Source organism: Anomalospiza imberbis, chromosome 3 (genome assembly GCF_031753505.1).
Source record: "Anomalospiza imberbis isolate Cuckoo-Finch-1a 21T00152 chromosome 3, ASM3175350v1, whole genome shotgun sequence".
Classification (NCBI taxonomy): domain Eukaryota; kingdom Metazoa; phylum Chordata; class Aves; order Passeriformes; family Viduidae; genus Anomalospiza; species Anomalospiza imberbis.
The window spans coordinates 44602953-44627681 of NC_089683.1; the positions used below are offsets into that span (position 1 = coordinate 44602953).

General features: G+C 39.7%; 1 protein-coding gene across 2 annotated transcripts; it reads right to left on the reverse strand.

The window, feature by feature from the left end:
• Positions 1-760: 760 nt before the first annotated feature.
• On the reverse strand, positions 761-24701 carry RTN4IP1 (reticulon 4 interacting protein 1). Of its 2 annotated transcripts, XR_010997163.1 has the most exons (10): positions 24366-24701; positions 23048-23199; positions 22182-22250; positions 21825-21949; positions 16476-16524; positions 14863-14999; positions 12589-12772; positions 11150-11242; positions 9374-9480; positions 761-923 (listed from the first exon to the last, which is right to left on the reverse strand). XR_010997163.1 is itself a non-coding variant. In XM_068184181.1 (9 exons), exons 1-9 carry the CDS (start codon positions 24610-24612, stop codon positions 807-809), a joined length of 1173 nt encoding a protein of 390 aa, XP_068040282.1. In that variant the 5' UTR covers positions 24613-24701; the 3' UTR covers positions 761-806. The 2 variants fall into 2 exon arrangements, 1 of the variants encoding a protein (XP_068040282.1); XM_068184181.1 differs by lacking the exon at positions 9374-9480.
• Positions 24702-24729: the final 28 nt, after the last annotated feature.

A 24729-nucleotide genomic window follows, 5' to 3' on the forward strand; every position in this document is an offset into this window, starting at 1 on the left:
TGCAGTAAATGGACAGCTCTCACTTAAGAAGTTGCCACTTTTCTTCAATCCACCTGCATAATTGCAGGGGAAATTAGCCCATCTGGCAAAATGTCAAGTTGAAAACAGCCCACCAGACACAAACACCCCCTCCAGCGCTTCACTAGCACTGATGAGACACAGACAAGAACAGGGACAAAAATCATGTCTACCCTACTTGCACAAACACTGCAGTCAGCTAAATCTGGGCCAGGAGTTGGGCAATTAGAATAATTATCAGTTACAGACTGATTTTGTTCAATGCTTCTATTTAGATTAGCTGTGTCATGAGAGAGTTGCCATAACAAGATCAAAGTATCAGTCTTGAGAAAGTGATGTGACCATTTATTCTAAGAGTGAAATAGCTTAACTAATAATCTGCATTAATGAAGGTAAATAGAAGTAGGAAAGCCAAGGAAAAACAGCACAGGTTTCATATAGACAAGTAGATAAGAGTGTGCCTCACCATTTCAGGACTTGCTTCTGAAAAATAAAAGCCTAAAATATACAAAAGGAAAATGCTGCAGATTGTTCCTCTTATCCTAAGAGTGAGGGGTGTTCTGCAAAGTCACAACTACATTTTAAACATGATTCTCATGTAGAAATGCCTAAGAGACATTACTATGTCTTGTCTGCTTATTAAAAGGCAGAGTATGAAGGAATCAGAGGCTTTTCTAAAACAACATTTTTAAGTTATGCATCCTGTATGAGCTTTTAAAAAAAAACACTTGCTACATACCAATTCATGTTCAAGGACTGACTGCAGGCAGAATAATGATAAGGATACTTTATTGTCTACTAATTACATTGATCACTGTTTTTCCACGTGCATGTCCTCCTTCCAACTTCAGAAAGGCCTCTGGAACTTCAGAAAATGAGAAGACTTCATCAATAACTGGTTGAATCTACAGAATAAAGAAAAAAAATGTCACTATATTAGGAATAAAGTATAAAGTAATGTATCACCCTCACACTTCAAAACTGTATGAAGAAGGGAGGGAGGTTTCTTTATGGTATTTAGATCAGAACTTGCCATGTAGCCACTAGCTTTTCAGATCTTTCAGGGATACCTCTGCATCCAGAAGAAGGCTTTCTGCTGCTCTTTGCCCAAGTTTTAAAACACCTCTGTGTGTAAGGGCACAGTTTGGAGCCCTTACCACAAATGTCACCATATAAGGCTCTAACTTCTACATCCTTTCAAAAACTGACACTGTGGTTTAACTTTTTGTTGTCCATAATGATATACTTACAGAAAGAACATTTTTTTTCCTCATATTTCTCTACCGGTTTTCTTGTTAAACTCAATTCTCACAGTTTCAGATCTTTTAAAGATACCTATAAATCTGAAGCCTGACTGCATCAGTACATGGTTCAGTACCCTCAAAAGACCACAAATGAAGTACAAAAAAATGTCTACCAATGTTTGTTGCTGAATCATTTAACTGCACTTGAAAATTCACCCACTGTGTATTCCAGGAGGCATAAATCATTATTAGGCCCAGCTTGCATCAACTGCTATTTTGACATTAATTTTGTAGAGTGGTCTTCTGGATTGTTTTAGACTAATTTCTAACAACAGTTAAACTACTTATTCACTCTCCCCATTATTAATTAAGGAGCCTGAAACCCCTATAAGCATTTTCTTTAGATGTCATAGTGTACCAATAGAAGCAGAAGAAATTTCAGCTCTTCTGAAAAATAGTTGTCACTGCTGGTCCAAGGGAAGAGATTATTTTCTACTGTCAAGTTCTGAGTCAGCATTCCAAATGCCAAAATAAGATTTGTCTCCAGAAGTACCTCTCACACCTCCTGCCAAAGATCTGCCTACCCCGAGGTTGGTTCTTTACCTTGGATCCCATAACACCAGCCCTGTGCATGTCCTTGCACTGATCCTAATCCTCTTATCAGACCAGTACATGAGTCTGCAGCTAGGGCTTGCAGTGAGGAAGATTTGAAGTACCAAAGATCCAAACCCACTATTTACAGTGCTAGAAGAAGATCCTTTTCACTTGTGTCAGGGAAAAAATATCTTCTGCATTTTCTTTATAGCTGTAAGCATGCACCCTCTCTTGTTGCACCCTCTCTTGTTGAATAAGCCAGAACTGGTAATTTCTCTCTGCTGGTAGGATATGCATCATGCTAGACAGAAAAGGAATACTGCAGCAATAAGGACACAAACAATGTGCCAGCTTTGGAATGGTGCTGGTCCAAAAAGCTGCCTTGCTTTTAGCACACAACAAAGGTTTTGCTTTCAGATGCTTTCAGAACTGCTTAGAAGATGAGTGTGCAGCACCATCAAGAGAATGTTTTCATACACACACACACACACTTTCCTAGCAACAGAACTGACCACCCAGCACCCTCCCCAACAACACAGCAAATACTCTCTGATAGTTGTCCATGCTCAGGAAGGTCCTTTTCTTAGATCTCCTCGTTTCTTCTTCATTTATACATTGTGCCTTACCTTTATGTCCACTCCTTAAATAACTACTGGCTTTGCTTGTATGATAACAGTAATCCAAGACATCAGTACTCTAACTTGCACCACAGTATCCCCTAATATCACTAGATTTTCCTTTTTATTTTGTCAATGCAAGCTTAGCAATAGTGTGAAACTTTGCATGGCAGAAAATGGGGAATGAATGAATCCCTTCCAAAGAATGCATTAGAATCTGCAGACTAATCACTTTGAGAAGAACTATGCAAATAAATATAGTCACTAAGTGCCTCAAAGTTGCCATGCAGCAAGGTACAAGGCTTTAGTACTTTATTTCTCTTGTTCTGCCTGGACAATGTCTGTAAACCAACCCCTAGCAAAGTGAGTAGCAAAACACAGCAGAGGAGCCACAAAGATAGCCCAGTGTGGAAGAAATGTTAGATATAAATGATCATGTTCAAGATAAACTCGTGTCTGGTCAGCATTCAGCACAGAATGGAAATGTTGTCTTGGACATCAGCAAAGTCAGAGACGTGGACTCAAGGCAGCAAGAACACTGAATTAGACAATGGTTTGGGGTAAACTGAACATCTGAGTGCAGCTGCAGCTGCTGTGACCATCAGCAGGAGGAACGTGCTGCTGATCAGTACTGACTGTTTTGAGGAAGACCAACCCTTGCTTTCATAGCAGATGCTTGGGAAAACACAGTTCAGGAATTTTGTTGAGCCAAGCACTTGTACACTACTGAATATTAGTGGCAGTTGTGTACAAAGCTGTGCTTCAATTAAGAGGGGAAAAAGAGATACAGAAACCCAGCCTGCTGGTGCATGGACACCGATGACCCTGATGAAGCAACAGGCTAGGAGGAGAGGAAAAATGTTCAGGGAAGAAAGCAGAGCAGCAGCACAAGGGATGTGAAGTGTAAGGAATTCTGGGGAAAGGCAGAAGTTAATTTCAGACACGTGCAGCAACTGAGAAAACATGAACAAGACACTTCACTGTTCTGCTAATCCGCAGTCCCTTACTCTAGGTTGCAACTTCTAACTTCTGTCAGAGTGAGGTATGTTGCATCCTCAGCCTGTTGGGTAGAGTTTAAAACATTGCATTTGAAAAGTGGTGATGCAGTGATTAAGAGGAGCTCTGAATTCAGCCTCACAGTTCAAAACACCATGTGTATTGCAGCCACATGCTCAAAGCCCATCTGCTACATTGATGTAACCTCTAGCTTCATTTAAATGCTGGCTTTAGGCAGTGCTATAGAGAGACATGAATACCAAATTGATGATCCTGGCAATCTAGAGCATTAAACATTTTATCTGGCTGGCTGGACAGTCCCATTGTTTGAATAACCCTGAAAGGGCTGACCGTGTTGCAGCACAGTGATTCACTCAGCCTTTACCATAATCCACTGACTAAGATAAAATTTCTTCCTGTGAACAGACAAACAAGCAGGGGAGCGTCTGCTGTTTGTTGAATATGTGATAATAAATGGAGATTAACTGGATAATAAAAACATTGCCTATTTACAGCCACGCATCAGTTCCTTGCCAGAGGACACCTATTTGTTCAGGGAAAAGGGATTAAACTAAAGTCTGTGAGAGAAAGGATTACACGTACCCACACTGAAATGTTTATCTGAAAACAGACTGGGCCTGAAAGGTATTTTCTTCCTCTTCATTCTCTCCAATGCAGGACATACTATAGCAATGAATCTCAGGTCTCTTGAAATGAACTCATGTGTTTGGAAAAATAAAAAAAGTAATTGCTGATGTTGATTAAGGCTATCCTACACACATCACAGAGGGGTGTCCCAGCCACTCCAGCTCTGAATGCAGTAGGTAGTGAACAGCACTGGCAGGAGTTAACTGGTCAGCAGGAACACACTCCTGCTCATGGCAAATTCAGGCTTACCCTTGGAGGTCCCACTTTCTACGGTAGCAAGGACACAGTTTTAGTTTATCAGGAGGGGACAAGTGAGAAAACATGAAAGGAAGGGAAACGGCTTTGACCCTCATAGCAGCAACAAGTGACTCCAGTAATTGTGGAGCTTTTTCCTGCCACTGGAGGGAGAGCGAGAGCCTTGAACTTCTCAGGAGAGCGACGAACTGAGCGCAAGCCTAGTTCAGAGCGCAGAAGGACAAAAGTGACGTCTCTCAAAGGACAGTGACAATGCACTGGCTCTCTTCCAGGTCTGCAAAGGATAGCCGTGTCAGAACTGCCGGGCAGCCTTGCCTGGGAGAGTGTCTCCCTCCCAGCTGCTGCCTCCCTCCTTCCCATGCCTTGGTGAGGCTGCTCAGGCTCCCATACACCACCCTCCAGGAAAAGAACAAAAACTGGGATGTGCTCCACCAGAAATCAAAGTCCTCCCGAGGGCTTGCCGTAATGGAAAAGACCTGCCCGCTGATTTGACTAGCTGAGTTAAAACACAGAGACCATCTTTCTCCAGAAATTACCACCAGGCCTAAATGCAGTCCATGAGCACAAATGCAGAGTTTTACAGTCTCCTTTGGTCGTTAGTGAGTCTCTCATCAATGTCAAGAAGAATTGTGAAGAGAAATCATTAAAAAGAACAGTCCTTGTCCTGGAACTAAACAATTTGTTATCTAATTTATTATCATCATATGGGGAAAAAAGATGCTGTTTTGGGACACTCCTACTTTAGCTGATCATCTTCTCTGCTGTACTCATGTTCCATGCTCCTTGGATCCTAATCTCACTCTTTTCTTCAGTCTTTCTTCCCCCAAAATGGCATGCAACAATATGTGCCGAGCCTCATATTGCTTGCCAACAGCAAGTTCTAGGGTCAGGCCTCACTGAAGATAAAATAATGAAGTTCTTACCTTATGCAACAGCTGGCTCGGGTCACATCTTGTACAGGTAGCTTTGCAACTGCACAGTACCAGCATAGAATCGTAGGATGGTTTGGGTTGGAAAGGACCTTTAAAGGCCATTCAGTCCAAATCCCCCAGCCATAGGCAGGGACACCTTCCACTAGACCAGACTGCTCAAAGTCCCATCTTTGAATGTTTTGTAAATAGCTTTCCTTGCTGTTTTTAATTAACTTGTATTTCAGAGAATATGCACTTTCATCCTATGCACATTAAAGGACAGCACATACATGACATTTCTGTCCCAAATACCTAAGAGAAGTAAAACTGATCCAACAATACACCCATAACAAAAATGGTACTGCAGTGGTTAAGACATGGGAATGGAAGGCAAGTGTTCCAGGGTCTAATCCCACAACTTCTTATCAAGAACTGTATTATCAGGTCTTATATGTTTGGTTAATAAGCCAAAGTACATTCTTTAATATCAAATCTCTAACAGCAGCCCACAGGAGCTCATATACATCATGTACAATTATTAAAATGCTAGCAGACAAATCCCAGTTAAAGCAGGCTATCAGGGTACAGTTCAGAGTGTGGAAAAGGCCTCAAAATCTCTTGTTTGTTAATCAGCCCTGGCAGAACAGCTTCTACAGAACACAATGAAGAGCAGTAAGAAACTCAGACTGGCCCAGAACTGCAACATGTGCCAGCCTAGCCCAGGCTTAAATCAGTAGAAATAAGGAAGATCCTTGGTTTAGTTATGTACTGGACCGTGCTAAAAAACTGTTAACTACAGGAAAGCACAATTAATCTCTTCTAGAAACCCTGGTAATGCACATTCTTAGTAGTTGTCCTGATATTTATGCTGGTAATTAAAGCAATCTAGGTCAATGTTACCATATACTTAAGACAGAACTAACTTTGGTACAGTTAAATATAACTACATATGAAAGCATATGATATATAGAGATTAGAAGATTAGTCCTGCATGATCCACATCCTCCCCCTCTCAGCAAACTAAACTCACACCAGACAAGGGCTGCCTTGTCTGCACTTCAACCCTGCACTAGGCACAATTCCCTCCTGCACCTGGAACTCAGAACACCAGGACTGACTTACCACACAATTTACAATTACATCAGGTTAAGGGAACACAGCTGATTAAATGCCTGGTAAATGATGAAGAATTTTTTCCTCATTGTGGTATAAGTGAATTTACATATTGAAACTGTATTTCCCCACAGTATACAAAATTTCCATTGGTGCCCTTCACATATACTTTGCGATGTATAACACACAGCTCAGCAGACAAGCAAGCTACCATGTCCTGGAGGAAAAGGAGCAGGTATGTTTTAATAATATCACAGTGGCTTTTTTTTTGGTGGCCATGACAAAAGGCAGATAGAGGTTCTTTTTGAAGGAGAAAGGGCTGAACAGAGCTTTTGGCAACCCCTCCTTGGTCAACATCTCTGTGCCCTAGCCAATCAACCTGGCAAACAAATGCACTGCAACAGGAAAACACAAAATTAAAAGCAAAAGAAAAAGGTGCAAGCTTTGCAATTTAGCATGAAGAAAGATGATCATCAGAACAAGCATGATTGACTAAAGAGAGTGGGAAGAAGGACTGATCTCTAGTTAATTGAGATATTTAACTGTAGAAACCCCTACACTTAGGCACACTAGTGCCTTTTTTCAGAGAGACCAAAGCAGGTACCACACAAGGGCAAGTTCTCAGGTATCTTAGGATACCTTAGCACAGTCATAAAGCCTGGAATAGAGAAGGCCACATCTATAGATGCCATGTTTGGAGAACATTAAAGGACTCCATGTTGCATTCACTGTTTGATATTCATAAAGCTGAGAGAAATGCAACAATAGTAAAGGCCAGGGGAAAAGTTATTTGCAGAACTGTAACAAGATGAATTGGAATCAACACACAGGTTAGGATACAGAGTCCAGAAGCTGTGATGACCTACATTAGCAGTAGGTGCAAACCATCTTAAATCATGGCCATCCAAACAACTCTCAGAACCCATGGCATGTCAAAGTGGATGACCATATCCATCCATTTGTGTTATTTACTTCCTGAATAGGAAAGACCAGGAACAGAAGACAATTCAATTCCTCATTTTAACAAGGTATCTTAAGAGAAAATCACCAGAGGTGAATAAAGGGCATTAGCCCTCATTAGTAGATCAAAAAATTATGGTAGCGAAAGGTTATGTGATTTGTTTAGCATTGTACGAGAAGGCAGCAGCAGGGCCAAAGAACAGTCAGCATCCTGCCCCCTAAACCATAGCAGCAGATGCTAAGTCCAGAGCATCTAGCGCCTTCAGCAAAATGTATAATCAACACTACTCACAAATTACATTAATATAGGCAGGCAGTTGTTCTTCCTATGGGTGCCTGTGCTGGAACACCTATCTAAAAAGCAAATATCAGAAAGAACGATCTATTCATTTCATGATTGGAGATTCTGTTTGCCCTTTAGCCTTCCTTCTGCAAGAACAACTTTCACCCATCAGCCCATTTGATGCAACAATGCTCTGAAGGAAAGAGTATTAAGTCACCAGAAACACTGCACTCACGCTTGTACTGCATTTAAACAGCACTGAACTAAAATGAAAATGTCACATTTCTCTTGGGCTGCATGTTAACCCACATCCTATTATGGTCCTGCAGGAGCACACAACACACTCAGTGCTCCTGCTTGTGACACCAAGGAGTCTTCTGAGCCTGTTTTCCTCCACCATTCTTTTAAAAAAGGCAAAGTAACTGCTCAGTTATGACTTAAGAGGCTTCTACCAACCTAAATACTTACATGAATTTGGCCTATTTTCAGCAAGGAATATATGACATGTCCTTAGGAGGAAAATGCTGGGCAAGCAGCAAAAACCAAAATTGTCAATGTTAAATCCACAACACTGACCACAAATACACCAAATTAATTCCTAACAAGCCTTTCAGTGATGATGCATCACTGAACAGTGTGCCAGAAGATCTGTGTCCTGAATTAAAGGCTCTGTTGATTTCAGTTGTCTTAAGATGAGAATTGTAATGCACCAGGAACATTCTACCATGGAAAGAGATACAGAGCTTCTGACATGGGCTTCATCAACTCATTTGGTGGAGCCCACATTAAGCCAGTCCTTACTGGGTCATAATTAATTGCTGCAATTCAAACCACAACAGGGATTCTCCAGCAGTTTAGAAAATAGTCAGTTTCTCTAAAATTTGTCAAGGAAATACTGGGTTTTCTCCATGCCCACAATTGTTGGAGCAGCCTCCCAGCCCCTCAGTCTTGCAATACTCTCTTTTCAAGATGTCCATCTGCAAGGCAGAGAAAACACCTCGTAAACTGAAAATGGTTCTACAATTCCTGGAACTGACTGATGTGCAGGTAAATTACACAAGGAGAATTATTCTCTTTCCTTGTACTACCAACTCATCAAATCCTCTCCTTAGCTTCCCCATTAAAAAAGGCTGTTAAAGGAACTCCTCCTCAGAGCTGACATTTTGCAAATCTCTATTCCTTGCTGCAAAGATAATCCAGGTGAAATCTGAACCAAATTGCTTATTCTTCATCTACTGAAGGATTGAGAATCCTTTTGCTTTCACAAAGGAAGATGATGAACTCATCAAAACTAAAAATCTCTGTTGGTGCAGAAGGACTGTAAGGAGAAACACTGTTAAATCAAAATGATCTGTAAATGTTTCAGAGATACGCTCTTCAATGCTTCACTTACTGTAACATCTCTTTAAACCATCATCTCTTTTTAGTTTCTTACATTTAAATCCCCCATATAATTTATTCCTGAAAAAAAGCCTCTCATTATCAGGAGCTTTCTAATTGCTCTCTTACTCACTTCATACAATCTCAAAATTAAGATGTCTTTAATAGAAAATACTAAAATTTTTAAAAAAGCCCTGCATTACTCAAAAACATTCACTCAAAGGTAACAAGTTCAACTGCATGAGCTCAATTTGCTGGCTTCCCCAAGCTTCTTGATAGACTTCCTTGCTTTCTGCTTTTTTTATTTCTCCTTTATTATTTCCTATCCAAACACAAACATTTATTTTCACTTACTTATAGGAAACTGTGGTACAATTTCTCCAGTGAGTCTCTCCTGCCTTTTTTCACAAACACCTACTCTTCTGAATGGATGGTCTGTCCTCTTACGAGAACTCTTGTGTCTAAACAAGAAAGGTCATAGTCTTATTAATATCTGTCTAAATGGAACAGAACTGGGTCTTATAAAATCCTGATGACAGCTCAGATGTTTACAACATTGCACAAAATAGAGTAAAATCCTGCTAGAATAATGCCTCTGCAGACAAACAGTCTGACATTAGGATATGTTTTTGCACAGAGAATGAAAGACCAAGCAAACATCTTTGTCCATATGATCATCTTACAACCAGAAGTACATCAGGACATTCATGTATGTATGACGTACATTTTAAGTGGCATTGCAATTCACCTGTCCAGGTTGTTAAGCAAAGAACACTGATTAAGCCCTATCTCTATTGCATAAACAGCTGTTTCCCAAGAGGCTTTCATGAGCATAGTCTGCATTTGTTTTGCATACAAGGTTGAAGCAGAACAGAAAACAAATTGCAACTGGCTGAGAACAGGACAAATGGTAAGAACAAAGACAAGGGCATTTCTTTTTCTTAGACACTTATAATTTAGCAGTGTGATTGAATGCAATCACAGGATGAGGACCTTCTACAGCTTCTTTCTTGACCACAGGATTATGCCTACAGCACTGGACATAATGCAAAGCAGAGAATTTTTTATTCTTAGCAGCAGTACTGAGATGGCAAAACAGAAGCAATCAGGTCTTCAGTAGAACAGCAGTTTATTGACTCTTTTCCAAACTCTGGAACATATTGCATACCAAAAAAGGGAGATCAACACTCAGACTTTGAGAGATCTAAATTTTACTAATATGCACAAATTTTGAGCACAAGATGGCAGTTCACATACTGGAATTACCAGCAGTCATGACAGACTCCGCTTACTCTTCTCCTTATCTACCACATAGAAAGATTAACAGCAGTTGTCCATATTCTCTACTCTTGGATAATTTCATGTTGCCAAAATTCCCTAAAGGGACACTGCTAGGGCCTATATCACCACACAATCCAAAACATAGGAAATCAACTGTTCACTCACACAATATATTTTGTAACAAGCTCATAAACCTGAAAAGATCACAAAAGCAGACTTAATCTGTCTTGGCTTTCCCCCCCAAGTCCACTAATATTCCCCAGAAGCTTATGAATGCTCACAATATTCCAAGTCCCTGTGCTGAATTAGCACAAACATCAGAATCTGCAGCACTGAAATAATGAAAAACAAGATTCTTGTCACTACTCTGCCAATGGAGATCATCTATTACCTGCAATAACCAGAATATTCTAGTTCTGTGCAAACTACGGGCAGGACGCCTAACCACCCAGGCTAAGCAATTTTGAATATGCAGATACACAGCCATGTTTATTCTGCCCAAAAGAACCAAGTGAGACCTCTTAAAACACAGTTTTCATATAGAGTTCATATTCAATGATTCCCACTGGCAAAAATAAACAATCACTGGACATTACTCCTTGCAACTTTGTAAGCTTTGTGTTTTTAAAAAGTATGCTTAAGAAGGAGAAGGCAGAACAGTCTTAAGCATTATGAACTCCTAAATTCCATGCAAAAGGCAGATGTTAGAAACTGGAACAAGTTGATTTTTAAACAGTTTTCCTTACCATGACTCATAAGATTTTATTTCTCAACAGTGAACTACAGCATTTTTGAATCCAAGGAGCCTCTCTTTCAGCACAAACACCCAAGTAACCATTACTGACATACCTTTCCAGAATCAACCAGTTCTGCTATTTCATCCAAACTTGGGCCACTTGGCATAAAAAATGCCCACCGATAATGGACTCCTTTAAGGAGATGCTGAAAGAAAGATCACAAATCTATTAAAATATTATGAGAGCAAACTGAAATGGGAACTAAAATTAATGACAGAATCTCTGAAGAAGTAACTTAAGGAAAAGACATGGAAATTATATGCTAGTGTCTGAAAAAATGGCACCTAAGCATGTGGATTAAATGTACAGACCAGGATGTAGTGTTACCACAATAGGGTCAGAGTGAATTGTGCGTCCAATTCCATAAGTCAGCTAGCAGAGAAAAACAATTACCTTGTCTCTGCAGCTAGAAACAGCATTGTTTGTTGCATAAGAGAGAAATGGTGTTATGTGTTCATGTACACTCGAAACAGGGGTGAAATAAACCCAGCAATGTGATATTTAGAACCTTCCACTTCAGTATAAGTGACTTCATTTTCCACCATAATATCTGCCAAAGTCATCATTGTCCAACGAAAGATGGCAGCTCACATGAAAAGCATTTTGGGAAGATCTCACATACACAAGTTAAGAGCATCTCCTCTGAGTAAGTCATTACAGGAAAAAAAGGTATCATCTGCCAAAGAGAGATGATTTTTATATACAGCACAGAACCCTCTTCAACATGGAAACATGCACACTGAGAAATAATATTACATTATTTCTTCCCCACCTTTTCATTTTGTCTTTGGGCTTTCTTGAGAAGGTACTGCTGCAGGACTTAAAATCCCTTTCAGCCAAGCCTTTGCAGGAATACCATAGCAACTGCCTAAAAAGCATTCATTTGGAGAGCAAGTACACAAGCATAAGGAAAAAAGAGAAAAGTTCTAAAAAGCCCCACTGATCTGACCACAGGCAGAATGTTTTAAGATCTACTTATGAAAACTAGAAAAATCAGTATCACCATCTAGACACATGAACATGAAAGAGATTAAAGACTTCCTAGCCACCCTCGACCACGCTTATTACTCTCTGGTGCTGGAACAGGATGAAGAGAATCAGTCATGAAACAATGTTCTGAGAGAAAGCCTGACCAGCCTAAAGCAAGTAACAAAGCTGCCCTCACTTCAGTGAGGCAGGGATTTGCTGTGTTTACTATGAAACCCTGGCTGTCAGCAGGACTCACTAGGGAGGCCACATGGAAAAGGCCACAATGGAAAGCACAATAAGGAATCAAACTTCAAAGCTCCCCAAACTACTACATACACCCAGAAGCACCACCCCAACACATTTCAGTGCAAGAAAGAAAGAAAGAAAGAATAGTATACTTAATGACATATGAGGACAATGCAACAGCTGCCTCTCCATGAGCTCTGTGACTGATATCCAAGCCACAGAAGTGGTCACTAAAGTACTACAAAATATGAAAGTACATAGGATTTTGTCAAATACCTTCAGAGTTTTGGAACCAACAGTGACTCCTGTTTGCAACATGCCATCAGCCACTCCAAGTTTGTCCATATTGATAAGGAAAGGTGTCACTAAAGTAACATACGTTGCTCCTGACCATTTCTTCAAGAGATCTAGTGCCCATTTCTCAGTGGATCCACCAACATTATCTAGGATAAAATCAAACCTGCAGACATACAAAGAACAGGTTTAAAATCTTGATATGGGAAAAATAACTTCACTGTAATTAAGCTAATGAGTAGCAGAAATCAGCTATACTTCACATTTTTACATGTCACTGCAATGCAAAAAAAACCAGTCTGCAAGGTAACAGCAAGGAAGTCCCAAGACTTCAGAAAAGTTCCAGCTTAATGTACAATGGAATTTAAATTTACAGGTTATTGCCTATTCACTGTGCAGCAGACACAGGCTATTTAGGAAGTACACTTAAACTCCAAAAAGCAAACTTAGATGCACAACTACATTCTCTACTTGCTTAAAGCCTTCTAGAGCTCTATCTCTTCAGCCCTCCCACAGAGACTACTGGAACGGTCTTGAGGTCTAGCACTGAACAATATGGTATGTACATGTAAAAACTAGTCTGGACTCGTGCCCTCAACTAGGAACAGCTCTTGTACATGCTGTACTCAATGAAAATCAGTTCCAGTGGCTAAAATTACATAAACAAATTATTCTACTAACCCTTATTTCCTCACATCTTTTCTGTGACTCAGTTCTCAGCTTCACTTCTCCAAGTTTTTTGGTTTTTTTTTTTTTTTCAACCTCCTTATTTATTTAGGGGCCATTTTACCCCTCCTGACAGCTCTTTTCTTCACATGTACCTATTTAACATTGAAGCTAACAATGCAAAGGATCTAAAACCTTCCCCCCATGGAATGAGTTTATGCAGCCTCTGGCAAAAAGCCACAGTTTCAGTGTTCCTTCTCATTATAATACCAGCATGTGAGCCTGTAAAGGCTGAGTAGGGCAATAGGGAGCTATGCACCTGTTCTGTTAAATGCACAACTCATCTGTAAATTTCCATCAGACTACAGATTGCAAGATATATATATATATATACATATATACACACCTCTAATCTAAATAATCTACAAATATGAGAGAAAATACTTTATGCAAATTAAATAGAAAAGTTCTTATTTCTCTGGAATATTGGTTTTCCTGCCTGTCTTCCAAGAGTGTAATTTCATGTTTAAAGTTCAGTTCATGTAACAGTTAGCTGCCAACAAGAGATGATCATGAAAACTAATGCTCTGGAAAGAGTAGCTGACTGTGGGTTCTGAAGAGTCAGTACAACTGCAAAGGGGAGGGAAGTAGGAACATCCCACTCAGTAGAGCTGATTGATCAGCCTAGTTGCATCATTAAACTGCACCCAGGACACTGTTGTTGATGTCTCTTAGCAAGGGTCACTTGCTAGAATGGGTGTTTTGCATTTAAAGTGTTCACAAAGGCAAATTTTGCACCAACTGCAAAGTTCATCCTGCTGTACAGACAGTGTCACTGCCCTCACAACTGCCCTCAGGCCTGCTGACAATCACACTACATTTAAAGGGCATGTGGCTGCGTTACCAGTAAAATTCTTCCACAGATCAAGTAGCTTCTATTTCCCCACCTAGAAAGTTAGCTCAATCTAGCTAAAAAGAGCAATGTAAATACCATATTCAAATACAAGTCACAGTAGACTACGTTTAAACAGATGGAAAGATTACAAAAGCAAAAAGTACTTCTGTTCTAGAGAAAAATTCCAGGCTAGTTTAAACATAGCTGCTGTGACAAGATAAATGTGACTGTTTTTCAGAGGCAGCTGTATCCAATGTTACAGAATAGAAATTTACTCCCAGTTGAGTTGCACAGTGGCAAGTCACTACTTTTTCATGATATAGTTCTTTCCTCTACAAGATCAATTTTATATTTACCAGTTTCACTCAGGACTTCAGAGATTTCTTTCAATTTATTAATGCATTGTATATTCTCCAAGATACTTGGATGGAAGCTACAAAACTGTTCATATTACAATCACTGAAAAGAAGCACATGGAAGTGAGCTTGTCCCCCAGTTAACTGGCTTAGTGTTACAATGAAATCTTTGTTGGGCATACTCACTTGCAAACTGCGTTCAAAAAGGTGAATCTGCTTTACAAAAGAATGCTTTAGAAATGGGGAAAAATTTAGGGAGTTCTGGTAGAATCAAGCAATCAAAAGGCAGAAGGTCTGACCACCAACTCCTTCATCTCAGTATTAAAGCAACACACTCACAAGGGTAATGCTTTAAGCTGCTCTTCCAGATTTCCAGATTTATAATCAATCACATCGTCTGCTCCAAGCTTTTTCACCAGTGTGCTGGCATCATGAGAGCAAACTGCTGTCACGTGAGCATCCCAGGCCTTCATTAGCTAAAAACAAGTATAAAAAAAGAAGTCCAAAGATTAAAATTTAGTAAAATATTGAGAACAACATAAAAAGCCAAAGTCTCATTATATTTATATAACAAATGAGCACCTTTAGTAGGGACTAGGAAGACTGTTGAAATACAGGATAATTTCTCAAAAATCCCACAGACAAAATAATGGCTAGAATTTATCAATATTTAAGTTGGTTGTGGGGAGGGAGGAGTTAGTGTGAAGGAAGGAGTGTGGAGGTTTTCTAATGCCACTGAAAGATAGCAGGTCTCATGAAAAATAAGGCTCTCAGTTTGCCATCTGTATGTTTAGTCTACCAGCTAAACATACACCAAGAGATACAGTCCAAGTTGCCAATCTACCAAACTGGTACCAGATGTACCATTAAATATTATTAAATATGCCCTTTAAGTATTTCATACTACTGCAAATAGGTTAAGTACTAATAAAAAGAAAAAGAAGGAAGTAATCTCTGATTTAATCACAGGGACAGTATTAGGTTATCTTCTACTCCAAAAGCTATAGCAAAGGACTTTTGCTAGTTATTTATCTCTTTTTGCATCTCATTTTTTTCATTCACAGTAACACTTTTTACCTTTATTCCAGGTTAATTAACTTAATTTATCCAGGATTGATCAGTTGGCTGGTCAGTCTTTCATACTGAAAGTCGTCACCTGCTTTATCAAAGATCAGGCAAATAGCATACTACAAAAAAGTTCTGCTGTAAACCTCTTTAAAACCACTGTGATTATGGCCTAGTAACACAGAAAGCAGTGATGCAATCACCCAACTTCTGTATTTTTTTATAATCTTGAGAGAAAGATTTTTCAGCATGAAATGACAGCAATTAGAATCAAAACTCCCAAATTAACTGAGAGCTTGAAAGAAGATGTTCCACAACTAAGGAAGCAACAAAAGAGCATGTTGACTTTCCAAAGTTTAGAGCTACTAGAACAGACAGACAAAAGGGCAGCAGGGCAAAGACAGTGAGGGAAAGTAAATCTAAGCCTCTGTGCTTTACAGCCACTGCACACAAAAGCTTGATGGCCTCTCACATCATTTGACCAAGTACAGCAGTTGTGGTAGGTGACATTCTCCATCAGTTTTCCTACTCATACACCAAGTTCCACTCATGTTTAGAGCACGGAGCTGAATGAAAGATAATGAGAATAGGCTACATATTTCAAGTTACACCAGTCAGCAATTTCCTGCACCCAAATTGTGAAATGTGATCTTACACACAACTCCTTTCTTTGACAGTCCCTGCTTCCTACTTTAAAATAATACAACATAATAAATAGAAAGCAATAAATCTGAAAATACTTTACTTTTGGAAATATAAATCATCTCGATCAGGCAGACTGATCAGTAGCTTGCTATTTTTCTATTCCTTCTCTCAATTCCCTTCTGTATTTTTTTTTCATACTGAAACACTTGAAGATTCATCCTGGGCATGCTGGATAATATTACCTGTACAGCAAATGTACCAACTCCTCCTGAAGCTCCTAATATTAATATTCTGTAAAAGAAAATTAAAATATATTTAATAGTTCTTTAAATAAACTCTGGAGTAACTATATATTCTAATGTTTCTTATACATCTCTGACACTGAATTCTTTTTAGCAAAAGATTGGTTTTGTCATTCAGTGTCATTCGAGAGTGGTTAACTGTTCAGATAGCCAAAAATGTCACTTAACATTGCTGATCACGTGTCCTGTGCCAAAAAACATTATCTCAGCACAGTCAAAGAGACTTCCTCATATGTACTTTCCACTAAATGCAGGCAGTAGAGCTGTCAGGTAGTAGCACTTACATCACTCAAAAATCCTGTGCCTGTCCTCACTTTCCCAAACATAATTGTTTAGTTTGGGACAAAATCAATTAAGAGTCCTTTCTGTCTCCCAGACTCCACTGTCATATCTCCCACAGAAAAAAAAATCCAATTCACCAGCATTTTACACAAATCAGTCTTATCTAAGAGAAAAAGTAGTTTAGTATCTCATTATTTAAGGAGACTGTGAACTGCAGAACATATGGAACATAATTTTCCCATATTGCATAATGTTTATAGAAAAGACAAAAATACAATGAAGTACCCTCACCAGTAACAAGTTTAATTTCTATTAAATTAAGATAGGTATCATTTTCTTTAGAAAAAAAAAGCAGTAGAATTTTTCTAGTACCTTCCAGTACATCTCAACAAGACCCTGTAAATGCCAGCTTGTGGGAACTGGCACACAAGCAAGAAAATGAGAGAGTATACTGCCAAATTATTAGCAACTGAGAGTTCATTTTAATTCATAACCCAAAATTTCAAAAAAAAGTCATGCAAGTTTACTGGTGTGTGGACCTTACTGCTAGAAGCCTAATAACTGTTCAAAAATTTCATCCAAATATTTTATTAAATAACTAAACATCAGGAAGTGAATTAGTAAAGCTTGCAGCTCAAATTGTACACAGTGCTTTGACTTTGGATCCATTTGCTAACTCTAGGAGAAAAAAAGATCCAAGATGAAATCCTGGCATAGGATTGGGGAACATCATGTTTCTCAGAGCTTCCGTTTGCCAGAAAAATCTCAGAATCTTCAGAAGCTGGTGAAATTCCTGTTTTAAATCTCACAGTAAAATTGTTAAAGAAAATTGCTTTTTACAGTACAAAACTGTACTATACAATCTGGAGTCTCAGCTTGCAAAAGTTTTTTGAAGTAGCTTAAGAGGCTTGGCTTTGGTCACACTATCCATTTTAAAATGCTCCTTTTGTAAGTGGTCAGATTCTGTTCCCTTCCATTTCACTGATCCAAGCTGCAAAATTAAGATTAAGGATATGAAACCACAATACCACAAAGCCTGCAGCTTTTAAATCTGCCAAAATGTACTTATCCTCAGAACCAGGCTTCTAACGACAGATGCCCGGAGCAACATGCACATTTTGACTTCAGTATACTTGAAAATGCTCTGGGATCCTCCACTCAACATATTGGGTTAAGCCCATCTTTATCCTTAAAAAGGACAGTCAAAAATTAAATCCTTTCAAAAAAACCTTTTCAAACCGCCTTTACAATTTCACTCCTTAGTTAAAGGGCACTTCTACAAATATGTATTTGGGGGAAAGCTGTCATCTTAAAATGTACAATTTGCTCAAATGATTTAGGTAACATTTTCAGTATGGGGAGCAGCTTGGCTAGGACTTTTTTGAATTCTTCCCTTCAGTAGAAGCTCTCAGGATCCCTTCAGGTAGAAATACTTTCCAGATTCAGTTTGTTCCTATGTTACATGGGCTATTTTCTACCACACCCAATTATTAGAACTCTCTCCACACATTGTGACTTCAAGAAAGCTCTTTGTTTCTGAGACAAACTACATCTGCACAGGAGATCCACGTGCAGCAGCTCAACAGCACTGACAACAGCAAGACACACAAGTAAGAGGGGAATGTTTGAAGGTGCAGGACCTGTTAGGACAGTACTGAATGACAGATGGTGGCAAGTGCCAAAGCAGGAACAGTTTTGTTTGTACTGCCTCAGGAAAACACAGCCAGGAGAAAACACATCATAGAAACTACCTGTTTTCACTGCAAGGATGAGCTTAGGAGTAAACTAATATATAAGAATGTGCACCAGGGACCAAATTAACAAATCTTCTGACCTGGAGAGAGATCCAAAAGAACCAATTCTTTCTAAAGAATAAAAAGAACATTGGTAGCCCGGGCTTTCCTCCCTTCTGACAGAGGCACAACATTCACCAAGCCCTCCACGGGGCTCCAGCAATTCAAATTATCTTAGGGAGCAGATCTCTCCAAATAAGCACACCTTGAGATTTGAAAGTTTAGCCCACCTATCTGGGCCCTGCTTGGAGCTATGGTGTGGTCAGAAATGAGCATCAGAGGCAGTACCTGTTTCAGCTGTGTGTGCCCCCCACCAGAACATGCAGAAGGTGGGGAGTAGGTGTACAGTTCGAGCACTAATATTTTCTCCAGATTATAAACAATTAAAATTTTCAGTTACTGAGTTACACACAAGATAACTGAATAAATGCATCAATTTTATATAGTTGTAAAATTAATTTATTGACTAAATATTTCAACTTTATTTAGATATAAAATTATATTTCATTTGATCATGCCAACAAAATGTCCTCAAGAAATTTATTCCTGGATCAAGCAGTGTTTACCCTATCAAGAAGTTTTACAACCTACACTCAATTTGTACTTCTCAACAGACAAAATGATGAAATAACACACAGACACTGAAAAAAAGATTTTCTTGAGGTGTTATACCATCCAAATTTTCACTGTAACTATATAAACCAGTGGTGTACGTTTAGTAACTTACATTAACAGAATCCAGCATCTCTGCCCAACATACATGAAAGTCTAAGATACTGCCTCTGTATTTACATAATGACTTTTACTTAAAAGCAATGTAAGCACTTCGAACAACTTCTCAAACTGTCAGATTTGTTTCTGTCATGCATTTTTTCAATACAGAAAGCAAGATATTTAACAGCTAGTGTTGAACAAGCATATCCCCTTTCTACTGAAACAGGTCAGTGGCACATATGAGAAGCTCCAGGTATCCACAGAGAACTTCAACACAACACAGTAATTTTGAACATCTAGGATAGTAAGAACATTTAAACTTCTATTTACAGTAATATTGACATTAATTAGGGTGGTAAAGAATAAAAGCTATGGAAAAATAACTGGAATTGCAGGAGGGCTCACAAACAATGAGAGCACACTTCAGGAAACTTGTAAAAACATAACCTGTGAAAGTATGTGCAGATGGAGCAGATCATCTCTCAGATCATTGCACAACCAGACACTGGACTAACAGCGTTTCTGGTTAGCCCATGCTAATGCCTTGAAAGAGGCAAAGAAAAATCACGCTGCTTTTAAATGTCTTAACATTGCACTAAAGCACCAGAGAAGAAGATTTCATCAAGGAATACAGCTGCTCTGCCAAAATAAGACATTCTTGTGTGCATGTACACCCTTCTACATAGCTATTTACTTACAACTACAGGAGACAAAAGACTGACATAAAATCACACATGTGATTTCTCTCCAAATATATGATCTAAAGAAATTAGGAAACATGGCATAAAATGTTGTATTTTTAAATTATTGCCCTGAGAGTTCATGGAATATAATTTTGCACAGCCTCTTCAATGCATTTTAAACACTTTCCTACAAGTAATATTTCAGGGGGAAAAAAAGGTACCATCACATAATCACATAAGTCATTCACTGCTGGTTTTACAGTTCAAAATTTATAGATAGGAAATACAACATTTTAAAGTACATTAAAATGGGTTTTTTGCTGACAGTGTAATTAAAAATTTATTTGGAACATGAAAGTAAATATTAAATGTAAAGACACATTACAAATCCAGTTTCAATTTTACTGTTAACAATCTAAACGCTTACCTGAAGATTGGAAAGACAATTTAAATACAGCTAGCCTATCAGTGTATCTTTAGGTTAATTCTATTTACATGTGAAAGTTAAGATAATAAAAAGTCTACATACTGAAAAATAAAAAGTAACGTGATCTTATCTAAAATTTTATTACTAGCTAGAAGTTAGTTTCAATTATGTCTTTGAAACTTCTTTAAATTTTGCAATTCACCATCTCAAAACATTGTTTATCTTTAGAAAAAACAATTACTCAATATTTTCATTATGAAGTTTGCTGTGACACATGAATGACCACTCACTCAATTGTCTTCTAGAGACATGGGTGAAGAACTTCAATCGATCTAGTGTCCTTTGCAATGTGGTGCAATACAAAGTATCAGCCAAGATAAGAGGTCAGGCATCCAGACCCCTGCTGCCCAGTAATTACTTTAAGACCTAAACCTGTGATGCAGCACAGTAATTTTAACTACTGTTTTTCAACTCCCATAGTTTTACTTTTGCCCTTATTTCCATTCAGAAGATCTTGTTATCAATTTACTCAAACATTCAAAGGTCAAAAAAACTGAAAATTTCAATTATCAGGAGAAAAATGGTATTTGCTCCAATCTTTCACTGCATTTTTCCTCATCTGCCATTGTCAGATCAACAAACTGATAAACAAAGTCAATTTTTCTATTTGATTGGCTGCTTGTCTTGTACGTTCTCCTTTTCTTGTCTGCATTCCTGACCTCATCAAAGTTCTGGCCTGCAGGTCAAATAAGAGTCAGTCACCTGCTCATTTTTCTCTAAAAAGCTGGAAAACCAGTCTGTTCCAAATGGCCCACACATGCAGGAAGTGAGTGAACCACATCTCTGTCTTTGAGAGGGCTTTTTGTGAGCTGCCAGCATAACAGAGAGGATATTACATTTGGCGAGCTGTCTTAACAGGCAGAAAGGCAAAGTCCCTACAAATTCCTGGAGGTAACATCCTCAAATTCTCTACACAGCCCATACATTGGATATACATTGGATTATGATAGAATCATAGAACAGCCTGGGTTGGATGGGATCTCAAAGATCATCTAGTTCTAAATGCCCTGCTGTGGACACCATTCACTGGGGCAGGTTGCCCAGAGCTCCACCCAACCTGGCCTTAAGCATTTCCACTTGTGGATGTGTGGGTATCCACAACTTCTCTGGGCATTTATTTCCTCTATACAGGGACCTCCTCTGAGCCTTCCTCTAAAGAAGCCTCTCTCAGTAGCTGTGTAGACAGAATCCATCATCCTCAGATAGCTCTTAGGAATCCTTAGGAATGTCATGGTTTAACAGTCTTTATTGCTGCTGGACGTGTCTTAGAAGCAGCTCAAAAATATAAAAATTAAGAACTTTAGTTTTAGCACCAGAACTGTTTACTTACCTTTTCCCACTACAATTAGTTTGGTTCAGTCCTCCCACTTGGTTAAGTGCAGACCACGCAGTGAGACCAACATATGGTAAGGCAGCAGCTTCTGTGTGACTGAGAGACTTTGGCTTAAAAGATACCTGAAATAAAATCATTACTAAGTCACACAGCAGCTCCCATATGACACTGCAATATTTAAAAAAGCTTTACTGAATTGCAGATTGTGTATAGCACATTTTTAGCCATCTTCAAAACTAGCTGGAGTACAAATCAATCCAAGCACTAAGAAATGAAGTTACTTAGATACTGAAGTGGAAAAATGCCAGTCTTTACAACTTTGAGGTTTTGTTAGCCAGATTTTTGGAAGTTTACCTCGTTTCCACTAGCTACCACAAACTCTGACAGAGTGCCTTGTTTCCATGGAGGAATTGCTGCCCACACCTAAAACCAAACAGGAAACAACTATCAATTTTTGTAGCTTTGCACACAATTGTATGTACACAGAAGTTTCCTTTGTTAAGGAAATCTTTTTTCTAATTCACAGAATGTCTTCACTGTTTATCAGAAGCCAGTTTTGGCTTATTTTACACACAAAAAAATCCCCACAAAACTGACTAAATGAAGGACTGGAGGGCTATGTAAATAAATTGTACCATTGCATTGTGTATAAGGCATTATTTTCAACTGCCCCCATACCACTCCCATGCCAGGAAAGCCCAGATTAGAGGGGTGAATATGGTGCAGAATCAGGATTTGCTTAGCTAAAACTGGTGAAATGTGAAAGCAACTGGTGAAGGTGAAAGCAAACAGTATCAGTATTTGTATGGGCACCCATGAAGTGCTTCTTGGATTGAGCCAAAGTTCCTACTCCAAGTTACTCAAGAAAAAAAAAAAAATCCCTTCTTGTTAGAATTCTATCTTCAATTAAAAACAAAGTGGCAGTTTGAGTGTGCACTTATAAACAAACAAATTCCACTCTTGCTACTGCTACAATAGTCCAAAAACTAAACCACAGAAGGGAAATTAACTTGCAGAAACAAGTCTCTGAAAGACCATGTTTTTCAGAGAAAAAACAAAGGGAAGAAAGTATTCTAGGAATTTACTGTCAGATAGGCCTTACTAAGAGTGCAACAGCACTTAAAAAAAAAAAAAAAAAGAGAGAATGAATGCTGAACATCTCATAGTATATTTTAACTATACATTTTCAGAAAAAAAAACAAAGAGATTGGTGGTATCACCTCATCTCCAGGTTTGAAATAGGACACACCCAGTCCACATTCCATAACAACACCAGAGACATCTCGACCAAGCGTTAGAGGAAATTCAGTCTCGCCCGTTTTGAGTTTCAGGGGATCCCGCTTCATATTTAACGCAGTTGCACCATAACCACCTGTAAAACATGGAATCAACCACAACACACCACACTGAGTGTTCATTTATTAATTGTGCAATTCCAGTTAGAAAGCACTGTCTATCCATAACATGCCTCATTTCTGTTATCACTGATCATGCAAAAAATCTGCAATATTTCACACTTTCACAGATTTTAGAAATAAAGAGCAAGTGTAAAAAATAATAAGGCATATCTCCTAAGATGAGTAACCTGGACTTCTATTCAGTAAGCACAGACAAATGCTGTGAAGTCTCAGAATTACCCATCTAATAACAGTGCTCTGCCTAAAAATAGCCTGCATTTGGGCATGTATACCCACTCAAGTGTTTGGACAAGTCCACCTAGGGGCCCTATCATGCCAGAAAGTGTCTTAACAGGAATCCTCAGATAGGAAATATCCCATCACTAAACCCCCAACTATATTCAAAGGTTTTTAAAAATTCATTTATTAGAGACCCAAAACACAGATTACAGCTGTGTCAGCAGGCTTCCTGCTGATATATTTGCCAGTTCTACTGAATCTGATTTGATATGCAAGCACTTCTACACAGGAAATATAAGGTATTCTACTATTACAACTTCCTTCTTGTGTTTCAAACCCAGAAACGGAGGAAGAAAATCTGATTAAATGTGTCAAATACAACGAGCTGGGTAGCGAAAAAGACAGATTTCCTGGGCGGGATAACAGCACGTCCCCTGATGCCAGTTCAGGATGGGCATGGCAATGAACACCACGGTTTGCCTTAGCTCGCACATGCCGACCGGGCAGCAACTTGGACCTCCAGCCCCATTCACCTCAAGGAGATGGGAAAATCCAGCATCACGTAGCGGGAATGCTGCTCCTTGGCCGGGCATCTCTCTGCCGAGAGAGCAGCACCACAATCACTCAGGTAAGAGTTCACCTTCACAACACACACACGCACACTCTTGTCAGTGGCTTTTTGTATCGTTCCTCCCTGAGACCTTGAAAGAAGTTGCGTTTCCAAGAGGCGGCGGTTTTCCACAGGGCTCGGGGAAACACGTGTGCCGAGGCAGCCCTGGACACCGCCGGGGCAGGACGGTGCCCTGGCTCCGCTCGGGCCGCCGGGGCCGCGGGAGCCCAGCCCCAGCACAGCCCCTGCCATCCCGGCAGCCCGCCGCGGCTGCCCGGGCTCGGCACTTACTTCTCATGCTGAGGTCGATGGGGTTCAGGCTCGCAGCGTGAACCTTAATGATGACCTCGTTCGGGAAGTGTATGATGGGGAACATCATCTCCCTGGTGAAGCGCAGCACCTCGTTGCTGCCGTACCGGTCTATGACCCAGCTGGGCATGGCGATCCGCGCCCGCGGAGAGGCGCGGAGCCCGCGGGCCGGTGCTCGCCCGTTCGCCCAGCGCAGCGCCCGCCCGCCCGCCGCTCCCCACGACAGCATAGCGAGGGCAGCCGGGCCGGGCCGGGCCAGGCCGGGCCGCGGGTTCGGGATCGGGATCGGGATCGGGATCAGGCCGGGACGCTCCCGCACGCCTCGAGCTCTCAGCCCGGCGGCCCC

Excerpts from the sequence above, each read along its gene's own strand:
- RTN4IP1 (XM_068184181.1), bottom strand. The coding sequence starts at position 24,612 with ATGCTGTCGTGGGGAGCGGCGGGCGGGCGGGCGCTGCGCTGGGCGAAC. Across the intron at positions 21,950-22,181 it reads TGGTAGCTAGTGGAAACGAG|GTATCTTTTAAGCCAAAGTC; the intron begins GTAAACTTCCAA and ends ATTTTATTTCAG. Across the intron at positions 15,000-16,475 it reads TTGGTACATTTGCTGTACAG|CTAATGAAGGCCTGGGATGC; the intron begins GTAATATTATCC and ends ACTTGTTTTTAG.